Below are 12,260 nucleotides of genomic sequence, written 5' to 3' on the forward strand. Positions count from 1 at the left end.
CTCTCGTCCTGTGTGCCTCGCCTGCCTTCCCTTAGCAACTGGGCTGTAACTGAATCGTGTTTTTCTGCTTTCAGCACCAGGGAGAGCTCTCTCTGTCAGGGGGCGAAGGCAGGGGGTGGAGGGTTGAGTGGGTGGGCACATTCAAAGGGGGCCAAGTGGAAAGAAGGGAGGAGGGATGGAGGGGGGGCCTGAGTGGGAGGAGTCACCAGGTTGCCAGGGTGTGACCTCATTAGACACAACCTCCTCTCCCCCTGGCAACCGATGCGATTCCCCTCCCTGCTACCCCCTTCCTCCCTCCCTCTCTCTCTCACAGCTCGTAAACAACACCAGGACATACACACACACATATAAAAAAAAAACCACTTGCGGTGTTGCTGTGTTGCTTTCAAGTTCATTCATTACATGTACAGTAGTCAAAACAAAGAGTAATAAATGCACGCAGGCAAGAAACAAAAAAAAAGAGAGAAAACAACAATACTTTTCCCTTTCTAATGCGCACACACATTGACCTGCTGATGCAAATTTAAAATATGTTTTGCATAGAAGAACAAAACAAGCAATGCAGTGCAGAGACTTGTTCCCAGTGGCCACAAAAGATGAACGGGATGAAAACAAGGACAGAGTTGAGCCCGAGTTGCATGTTTGTTGGTGGGTGGAGGTGGGGGGTGCTGCTACTGTGACTGTTGTGCACCCCCGCTTGACTGTCTGGGGGATAAGTATTGGTTTCAGTAGCGCTGTCAGTTGTTTCAGTGGTGAGAAAGCCTGGTCTATGGTGCATGAATCAGGGGTTAAGGGAGGGTGAGCTGTTCGAGTTGGTGGGTAGGTTGATGGTGGGGGGGGGGGGGGGGGGGGGGGGGGGGGGGGGCTGGGTTTGCTTGGATGGATTAACACCATCGACACAAAAGGATTAGCGAGCAGAGATCTGTTGTTTTCGTCAAACCTTCCCTCCATTTCTCTTAACCCCACCACCACCACAAGCTTGGCCAGGTTGTGTTTTATATTTTGTTGGGGGTATAAAAAAAGGGGGGTTGGAGGCAACAAAATGATTTTTTCACAAACATGTGATGGTCAGGTTAGGGAGGAAGGGAAGGCTTAAAAAAAGGCCAGCAATGGAACTAGTGAGTCCACCACGCTGTGCTGTGCTGACCTGCATTTGATTATCAAATTAGGCATTTGTTTTTAAGTTAATACAGGAAAAGAAAATCAGGGCAAAAAGCACTCACTTAAAACACACTTTTAGATAAATCATGCCGCATGTCCCAAATAGACAACTGCTATGCCCTCGCTTAGATAAAAATCAGCTGTCGAAAGGTAGACACCCCTTTTTCCTGACTATTGAGAGGGATGTGGTCGACTGATCATGCACAAAGCAAGTCGCTCTATCCAGCATACGCACACATAAACATGCACATATACAAAAAGGCCACTCTGACCTTAGTGCATGGTTTTTGTGTACTTCTCAAAAGAAGTATTTAGATCCTATCGGAGCTCAATGAACACAGACTGTATGGAAATCTCAGGGGTGAATGGGTTAAACTAATTTTTCCACCACGTGCGCAGGAGTACTTTGTTTTGTGAACAGTGGAGGACACTCCCTCTGGGACAGAATGGAGGGTGAAATAGGATACAATTCCTCTAACTTTTCAGTTCACGCACGCTTACAGACACACAATGACTTGCATAAAAATGCATTAAGAATGCCTAAATAGATGCTTAAAAGCAAGTTTTACTGAATTGAAATGAAGTAAGGTGGTTAGATTGTGATAATGAATATATCATTTTTGCACTGTGGAAATAAAGAACACAATTTAAAGCTTTTGGTGTGGTTATGCTGATGTCTAGATTCCATAATCATTTCTCTTAATTTAATTTAATCGTCTCTTAACACCTTATTTTTTTCAATCATTGCAAGACTAAATATAAGGTTACATTTGCATGAGCTTAAAGTTGCTTAGGTTCAGTGGCAGTTGTTGTATGCTAAATTTTGAGGGGGAAAAAAGCTAATTAAACGAAAACAGAATTTTAAATGTGACAATAACAAAGTCAATAAATATTTCCAGTGGACACGATGCATTTTTACCCCTATTTAGTGAACAATAGATGTCCTTTGTTTGTTGTTGTTGTCAATTTAGCGCTTAGACTACATCCTCCTCATTTAGTATCAAGCCAATAAAATGCACTCAGTCATTCAGATTCAAGTCACTTGTAAAGTATATAACCTTGCCAGTTCATGTGTGTAGTGAGACATTAATGACTGTACAAACAGAGACCAATGTGCCCTGCAGCAGATGCCTGGTACTCAGTTCAATCATGCTTGTAATGATGTTGCATTGATTCAGTGCTGTAACAGGCTAATGAAGAGTCTATAAAAACCATTATGCCAATCAATTAAATGTCACTGAGGAGACAGAATCATTTCAATTCTTTCCCGTGATTTATTAGGTGCTGTTTCTTGCTATCTAAAACTAGAAAATGATTTCTACTTCTCAACAGTGCGTGAGGCGGTATTCATATGCCTAAAAGGGCCTGTGATGCTTTGTGGCATTCTCTGTATTCTGTCCGCTCTGGAAGTGCCATGAAGGTGATGCTGAAGAAGGCACTGGCAAGACAGATAGTGAGACAGCGGCACTAAAGATGTCAGACTCCCATTAAAGATGCAGCATGGCTTACTTCCATTCCTCACATCTCTAAGAGAGAAATAGAGCATAAGCTTCATGCTCTGACCAGCAATCTGCAGACATCTGACCACTCCCAAATGGAGGAGAAGCAGAAAATAACAGAGTAAATGTCAGTGTTTCATATAGTCTTAAAGACTTGCATGTCTTATACTATGATTTAATAGTGTGAACTTGATTCTTACTTAATTATTATAATAAACTTGCATTTGAGGAAAAAGGAAAAGAGGCGACTTCCATAAGTAAAAGTGTTTTTTTATATACAGTGGGGCAAAAAAGTATTTAGTCAGCCACCGATTGTGCAAGTTCCCCCACCTAAAATGATGACAGAGGTCAGTAATTTGCACCAGAGGTACACTTCAACTGTGAGAGACAGAATGTGAAAAAAAAATCCATGAATTCACATGGTAGGATTTGTAAAGAATTTATTCGTAAATCAGGGTGGAAAATAAGTATTTGGTCAATAACAAAAATACAACTCAATACTTTGTAACATAACCTTTGTTGGCAATAACAGAGGTCAAACGTTTACTATAGGTCTTTACCAGGTTTGCACACACAGTAGCTGGTATTTTGACCCATTCCTCCATGCAGATCTTCTCGAGAGCGGCGATGTTTTGGGGCTGTCGCCGAGCAACACGGACTTTCAACTCCCGCCACAGATTTTCTATGGGGTTGAGGTCTGGAGACTGGCTAGGCCACTCCAGGACTTTCAAATGCTTCTTACGGAGCCACTCCTTTGTTGCCCGGGCGGTGTGTTTTGGATCATTGTCATGTTGGAAGACCAAGCCTCGTTTCATCTTCAAAGTTCTCACTGATGAGAAGGAGGTTTTGGCTCAAAATCTCACGATACATGGCCCCATTCATTCTGTCCTTAACACGGATCAGTCGTCCTGTCCCCTTGGCAGAAAAACAGCCCCATAGCATGATGTTTCCACCCCCATGCTTCACAGTAGGTATGGTGTTCTTGGGATGCAACTCAGTATTCTTCTTCCTCCAAACACGACGAGTTGAGTTTATACCAAAAAGTTCTACTTTGGTTTCATCTGACCGCATGACATTCTCCCAATCCTCTGCTGTATCATCCATGTGCTCTCTGGCAAACTTCAGACGGGCCTGGACATGCACTGGCTTCAGCAGCGGAACACGTCTGGCACTGCGGGATTTGATTCCCTGCCGTTGTAGTGTGTTACTGATGGTGACCTTTGTTACTTTGGTCCCAGCTCTCTGCAGGTCATTCACCAGGTCCCCCCGTGTGGTTCTGGGATCTTTGCTCACCGTTCTCATGATCATTTTGACCCCACGGGATGAGATCTTGCGTGGAGCCCCAGATCGAGGGAGATTATCAGTGGTCTTGTATGTCTTCCATTTTCTGATGATTGCTCCCACAGTTGATTTTTTCACACCAAGCTGCTTGCCTATTGTAGATTCACTCTTCCCAGTCTGGTGCAGGTCTACAATACTTTTCCTGGTGTCCTTCGAAAGCTCTTTGGTCTTGGCCATGGCGGAGTTTGGAGTCTGACTGTTTGAGGCTGTGGACAGGTGTCTTTTATACAGATGATGAGTTCAAACAGGTGCCATTCATACAGGTAACGAGTGGGGGACAGAAAAGCTTCTTACAGAAGACGTTACAGGTCTGTGAGAGCCAGAGATCTTCCTTGTTTGAGGTGACCAAATACTTATTTTCCACCCTGATTTACGAATAAATTCTTTACAAATCCTACCATGTGAATTCATGGATTTTTTTTTCACATTCGGTCTCTCACAGTTGAAGTGTACCTCTGGTGCAAATTACTGACCTCTGTCATCATTTTAAGTGGGGGAACTTGCACAATCGGTGGCTGACTAAATACTTTTTTGCCCCACTGTAAATGTTTTAACCTAATTGTTTATTATAGGAGTAGAAATTATATATATATATTTTTTTTACATACGGCCTTGATCCATATGTGCATACAATAATATACACCTCTTCCCATCTCCAAACTCAATATATTTAGAAATGTTAAAAAGCTTTTTAGTTTGAAAGTTGTTGTTTTTTTTGTTTTGTTTTTAAAAGTCTTCATCAACCTTCTTAACACTAACACAACAATTATCTGCACTTCCTCTCTCTGGAGATGTCAAGCTGAGGCATGTCTCTAACGACCACCCTCCGCACTTCCCGCTGTTCCACCAAGACAGAGAGGTGAAAATAAGAGACTGAAGACTGTAATCTCTCAAACAGGCGGTTGAGGGCTCCAATCTTGGGGGTTTAGCCCCCTGTAAGCCCCTTAAATCCCCAGTTTAGAGGGCCAGGACTGATGGGCTAAAGCCCCCACAGACGGTGTACTAGCTGCTGGTCTCAGACACAGCATGAGGACAAATGACAAACATAATTGCTGCAGCTTCCTGGTCGTTTCACATAAGTCATAAGACAGAACTGAGTTCAACGGGATCAGATACATCAGTTTTTAACACGACATGATTTGGTTGAGGTTTGGTTTCTAGTTACGGTGCACTGTACATACTAGAACATATTGTTCTTCTGTAATCACCAGCTGATGTTATTTATCATGTCTGTCTCATCCTAAAATGACTGTGAGAATACCAGAGGTGACAGATGACTCACTGCTCACAGCTGTGTTAGAATACAGGAGATTATTTCAGTTCAGATGTTTGTTTGTTTTTTGAAAACACACGATCGAAAATTTAAAAAAAAAAGAACAAAACATGATATTCTCGTGCCTCCAGTTGAGCTTTTTGTTATACTGTGATACATGTTTGTAGAGAAAACCTGCGGGTAAATGGGGACTGAATGTCATCTGAAAGAGGACAAGTTAGGTGACTGGCGCCATCTGCTGTAAAAATAGCAGAAACTCATTATTTCTTACCTTTTCCCAACAACCTTTGCACTCTGCATATCTTTGTCTATCTGTGTGTAAACATCAGTGGCCAAATGTGTGTGCGTGCGTGTGTGAGTGCATAGGTGGGGAAATATTCATCTCTCACCTTTCTTGTTGTTCAGCGTTCATTACGCTAGCTTAGCAACACCTGTGTAGAGTAGTGTATGGTCCAAGCCCTAGTTTGCTTATAATCATAGCAGTCATAGCTGTCAATTTTTGTAAATAATGGCAGATTTTCAAGCCCCCCAAATCTTCTACCTCGCTTGTTTTATTGTAAGACTGCGCTACCTGCTAGCATCCTTGCAAAAACACAGCTAGTCGTGTTTATTAGCTAGCTTGAACAGGTGTTTGAGCAGTTTAGTAGCATTAATTCTGAGACTCAGCTGATTTTTGGGGGTATTTTTTTTTTGTCTGTGTTAAACTTTCACAAGCTTTATACATAAGGGGCGCAGGAGTATATAACTACCTGGTGAGAAACTTCATAATTCATCTTCTTGTGAACATACTTTTGCACAATTAAGAAAATATGCCATTACCTCCACCAAAGAATTTCAGAATGCAGAATTTTAATGTTATCTCCAGTAGTTGTCTCAAATTACCCCAGGTTACTTTGAGCAATACTCATACATCTGAGAACAAAGACAGACCCAAAACTGCTAAACTTGTTTATAAAATGTAATGTTTTTCATACCAGCAACTGCCTTTCACTTCAAGCAATTTCTTAGTGACAGATTATTTTCTTGTAGACATGGATCTGATTTTAATATTATTACTGCTATTATTACTTGTAGTAGTATTGTTAGTATGTTTATTGACCATGTACATAATCCATATTGAGACCTGAAGCAAATACCTTTGAGCTGGAGAGTATGGCCAAGACATACAGCTACAGCTTCCAGTTAAAAAATGTATTTATGTAGGAAGGTAGGGCATTCTAGTAATGTGTATTTGTGTTACTAGACTCTACAACGCTACTGGGGGCAGAACATGACCTCTGAATCAATAATTCTCCAGTATTTCCCTAACAGTATACCTAATTGCCAAGCAGTCTTTTGCTCTACTTTACATAGCAATGAGCCAGTGCTGTTAGTATCTATAAACTAGACAGGAAGGGTATGGTACCAGGACCATATGCTATATAGTCTGAATCTTCTCATTACTAGGGTTCATATAACTCCCCTACACAGTTGTTTAGTTCAGAACAAGTGAACTGGACTGAAGTGCAATCTTATTGTGGAACTCAGAATCGTACCTTTATTCAGGCCAACATTCAGATAACAATAAAATGATAAATAAATACAATTACTGATCAGTCTATTAGGTACCCCTTGCTGGAACCAGGTTGGACCCCTTTTTGCTTTTAGAGCTGGCCTAATTATTCATGGCGTAGATTCATCAAGGTGCTGGAAATGAAAAAGTGTAACTAATAAAGCGGCAGGGGTAAAAAAAAAAAGAAAAGAAAAAAAAGCCCCAAAACATCAATAAACTGAGGGAAAAAACAAGGGAATTCTCTGTTTATATACAACATTATCTATGCTGACATGGTGTGGTCAGATCTTACAAAAAAAGTAAAGTATAAAGTCACAAATATAATTTTAGGTATTGACCTAAAACATACCATCATTTAAAGAGCTGACATTCTGTTGATGTGCACTTGTTAAAACATTTTTTAATATACTATTGGGAATTTTTTTTGTGAGTGAGCTGTTATTGATGCTCAGAAACCATAGTGACCAAATTCTTTACAGGTGCTCCCATTGAACTGTTTCTGAGGTGTCATAGTCATCACCCCCTGCGCTGCACGCCATTTGCTTTTCTTACATCAAGCTTTGAAGATGGTTTCATTGGGTGACATTTACACTGTGACTATATGCAGTCATCGGAAAAAGTAAGTACATCCCCTCTTTGGTCAAGAAAACAATGGATTCAACTCCCTAAGAAGATTTTCTTTTCAGTCATTTGTGCCACAAAAATATTAGCAGATGTAATTATTACAGAAAAGTTTTCAGATTAAAATGAACTCCTTGCAGCTTTACCCTTCTTCATAATTGCTCACTACAGCAGTTGTATGATTTTTTGCACATTTTTACACAACCCTAATCCAATGTGTCTCCTGCCAGGTTTAAATCAGGGAGCTTTTGTCTTTTAGGCCGATGTGTAAACCAATACATGTCCCCACACAGTCGCATGTTAAAATATATGCAATAAAAAAGTAGCTCTAACAAGCCAACACTTCATATTGCATTGTTTTCATTCCATCTAATTTTAATTTGCTATTTATTAATAATCGACATCTTTTGTAACAGTTTTTTTGGAACACTTGATGCCACCACCACATCTACTAAACATTTCGCCAGAAGATGGCGCCAATGTAAATTAAACAAGTAAAGCTCTATCCCAGCGCTCCTTAATGCAGGTAGAATCTACTGGGAGCCAGTTGTGATACTTTCAAATTGAACAGAATGTCTGGTCATCTTTAACCCCACATTCATTTAATTTTCTGTGTGTCTTAAAGATATTATGCTGGTGAGAGGTCCATTTAGCCTAAATATTACCCTAAGTCTAGTGTGCTAGAGCACTGATAGCAAGTGGCATCTTAAATATTTTACTATTAAGGATTTAGAATGTCATAAGGGATAGAGACGCTTCGATCTGCTGTAGCAGTGTTGAAGTGAGTTTAAGTAAGGGCACTTAGCTGAAGTAAAATGCAAGGGAGGGGAAAGTGCGCAAGGCTTTGGAAATAGGCATGCAGGCAGTAGACCAATGCAAAGTGTTAAGCGCGGGACAGAGAGGGTTTAGCCCACACCACTCTTCCTCTGTCCAGGAGAAGACCCCGAATCTCTGCTGTGAGGCGGTCACACTCACCAATAATGTGAAAACCAGACGGAGAAGTTTGTCAGATGTTTAAACTAATCGTCGCTTCATTAGACACACGTACCGTCTTTTTTTCTTCTTCTTCCCAACCTTGTCACACAGTTTACAGTCAGGTTACAGTACGCTATCCACGAGGATACCTGGTGTGAGATGCGGCAATGTCGCGAGGAATATGCCCACGCGTAAACTCTGTCGGATGCTTTTGGATTTTCTCGCTGCTCACGTTTGCGGTGAAAGTGATCGACGTGGACACGTACAGCTGTTATGAAGTGAGGACCGCTTTCCAGCAGGTCGGGCCGCTGAACCGGGTACCGGAGACACCTGTCACAGGTGAGCGAGTGGGTTTGGCACCCATGGCGTGGAGCACTTTGGCTAAAGCGCACTATGTGCGTCTGATAGCTTTCCAGAAGCATTTTAGTCTTAAAACGAGTGAAGTCATAACACTAAAGCAAACGCCATACTTAAAAGGTGTAGATGATGTCATGTTAAATCAGCCCAGGATTTGACTTTAATTTAAAAAATAAATAAATAAAAGTCCTTTAATGAATGGGCTCCTGATATCGATTACATTGCTCTTGCGAATGTGGATCACTGTGAATGGCCTTATAAGAGTTAAAAGTTCACTGAGGTGAAAGAAGATATTGCATCTATCTTGTTTTTACCATATTGGTCATATTAGATGGAGAATTTTGAAATAGTTTCGACCAGAGCATGTGTATATAATAATACGATGGATTGCGTGTCCACTTTCCTAGGATGATTTCTGTTCTAAACAGTGTAACATACCGACAAATCTGACATGATCTTAAAGTGAGTGAAGTCTGTCTGAACATGTTTGTCTGTTCTTTCAAGTCAAATATGTCTGTCATCTTGCATTCTTGCGTTTGTGTTTTCTTTATAAATCATATCTCTCAGCTATTATGTACACATTTAAGCTATTCATATATGTGTGAGTCTTGTCTGATATTAATTGGTCTAATATTATAAAATTTGCAGGTTCACGTGCCATCCAGCTGAGACAGGGTTTGTGAGCTACAACAGATCGAGTGTGACGCAAATAGTATCATATGATGAGGACAGTGAAAATAGTGATTGATTTGAAATCTCCTGGTTTCTTTGCAATTATTAAAGATTGACTCACACAAACTTAGAGCGTTTTATATGAATAATTTCTCTACATAGCTACAGCAGTGCTTGGAAACTGTTTTAAAAGCCTTAAAGGTTTTGGGGTCTGTGCTTTCCTCCTGCACACCGAAAAAGAATAATAGAAAAACAAAAAGAGTTAATTTATGAGGATAAACATCAGTTCAATCTTTTCTTGGAGACGTTTATAAACCAGTTTAGACATTAGTCCTGCTGTGGTAATTTTGCTTTTTTGGTAGTAATACTGTGATATGTTGTCACTATTAAATAAGGATGGTGTCAGTTTTAAGATGGAGCAAATTAGTGGCCAGTGACTATATGCAGTCACTGGCCACTATATTAGTTACACTTTGCCTTCACAATGCCTTAATTATGCATAACACAGATTCAGCAAGTTGCTGAAACGTTCCTCAGGGATTTTTAAAATTGGTTTAATGCTGATATGATAGCATCACACAGTTGCGACCCATCCATGATGAGAATTTCCTGTTGTGCCACAGCTCAAAGGCGCTCTAAGGGCTGAGATCTGGTAACTGTGGAGGCCATTTGAGTGCAGTGAACTCACTGGCATGCTCCAGAAACCAGGTTGAGGTGATCTCAGCTTTGTGACATGTTGCATTTTACTATTAGACCCACATCATTACACCAACACCAGCCTAATATAAGGCAGATTTGATTTGACCAATTCTGACAGACTTCTATTTTTTAATTTTGGTGGGCGTGGGTGAATTATAGGCTCAGTTTTCTTTACTTAGCTGGCAGGAGTGGCACCTGGTGTGATCTTCTGCTTCTGTGCTATGCTTTCAGATATGCTCTTCTCTTTATCTTGGTTGTAAACAGTGGTTATTTGAGTTGCCATTGCCTTCCTATCATTTTGAAGAAGTAGGGCCATTCTAATCCAGATAGCTGCCACACACTGGATCCTTTCTCTTTTTCAGACCTTTCTCTGTAAACCCCAGAGATGGTTGTGTGGGAAAATCCCAGTAGATCAGCAATTTCTGAAATACTCACTCCAGCCCATCTGGCACCAACAGCCATGCCACGTTCAAGTCACTTAAATCACCTTTCTTTCTCCTTTCTGATGCTCAGTTTGTCTTGACCATGCTTAAATACACAGAGTTGCAGAAGAATGTGGCTGCTAAATGCATATATTTTAATTCAACAAAGCAATCTCCTACGTTTAACAGTCATCAGTATGTCCTTTTCACCCTATTCTACTCTTTTTGTGTGTGTGTGTTATGTTATTGGTACTGTTATTATTACTAAAACATTTGATGTATGTCTGCTGCATGAGGCATTTTTATCTTGTCACTGCAAAAATCAGTTACCGGTATGTTATTTGACCAGAGGTGATCATTATTTGGCATTCAATGTCTGTATATTGCTGCAGGCCAGAATGCTCAGTGCAGTAGTCACATGCAGGTTGGTGGCAGCTTAAGTATCAACCAGTTAGAGTCTGCATGCTGTAACTGGGAGAAGTGCAACTGATAGCTGAGTGGTAAACATACCAAGAGGTGCATCCAAACCACTCGATATGTTTGTTTAGTAGGGTGTCACTATTAGCAACAGAGAATATTCCTTTGCAAGCAGTAGTTAGCGCTTAATGACAACGAAAGGACCTTCCAAGCACGTCAGCAGTCTGAGACAAGACTTCTGTCACAAACTTTTGCACGCTCAGCTTCTCAAAGAAGCTACATAAATATCTCATTCTGCCACCTGAGAATAAAAGATGTTACACAGAGCGATGCGATGGTATGAAATGGTCTTTCTTCTTAACTGTAACAGTTTTAATTTTGCAGAATGAGGCAGTTGTAACTCCTTAGTCTGGACCATAAGTTAATAAAACATTGCTTTAGTTTCACTGTTGCATTTTGGGCTTACAGCTTGTTTTTCTTTTCTTTTTTTCTTTGAGTGGGTGTTTTGGGTTAGATGCAGTCTTGTCTTCAAAGTGCTCACCAATGGATGGGGTTGTCAGAGTGTAAGATCTGGTGTATATGTGTGTATGTGTACACAATTATGCTACTCTGCTTCAGTTCTCAGATGAAACGCCAACAAAAGCAACGCTTGAAATTTGAAGTGGCAAGACTTCAGTGCTTTTCACAGTCTGATATTTGCTTTAGGATACAGTGCTGCATTTCATGTGTGGTGAACTGATTTCTCACAAAGTGGCAGGAGTGTGGCAGCCAGAGGTCCGTCCAATTGAATGATCCCGTTTCAGATAGATGTACTTTACAGTAGAGATGTTTTCTGCAGATTTGTTTAGTCTGTATTTCTTGTTTTCAAGGACAGCACAAGTGAATTAAGTTGTGGCGTAAGAAGGACTCATATTCTTTAATTATGAAATTAAAACTGCATTGATGAAGCAATAATTCTGTGTAAAACCCAAGTGAGTAATATAAGATGTAAGGACTGGCTGAATTAATTGAGGAGACTTTAAAAGAACTTTGATGTTTTCAAATTTATATTAACACCAATATGATGTTTCATTACCAAACAATTTGCTTTTTAGACAATATTTATTCCCCTGGCTACAATTTATAGTGTAAGGAGAGACTGTCTCAATGCTGGATTCATCATCAAAGGAACTTTGATAATCAGTGACATGAAGTTGCTTATCCTCTGATTTATGGCCTCTTAGGTGCAGTGGTGGAGAGCCAAACACTCCATACTGTGATTACTACGGCAT

General features: G+C 40.5%; 1 protein-coding gene across 1 annotated transcript in view; it reads left to right on the forward strand.

The window, feature by feature from the left end:
* Positions 1-8,339: 8,339 nt before the first annotated feature.
* The window catches only part of gpc5c (glypican 5c), a 111,889-nt gene continuing 107,968 nt past the window's right edge, over positions 8,340-12,260 (forward strand). Inside the window, exon 1 of the mRNA XM_085378200.1 lies at positions 8,340-8,761. Coding sequence (XP_085234326.1) covers positions 8,590-8,761 — 172 coding nt within the window. The 5' untranslated portion in view covers positions 8,340-8,589. The remainder of the gene's footprint in view (positions 8,762-12,260) is intronic.

The sequence above is a fragment of the Diplotaxodon limnothrissa genome, linkage group LG18, assembly GCF_057381915.1.
Source record: "Diplotaxodon limnothrissa isolate DT_005_m linkage group LG18, D_limnothrissa_male_GT1.1, whole genome shotgun sequence".
Taxonomy (NCBI): domain Eukaryota; kingdom Metazoa; phylum Chordata; class Actinopteri; order Cichliformes; family Cichlidae; genus Diplotaxodon; species Diplotaxodon limnothrissa.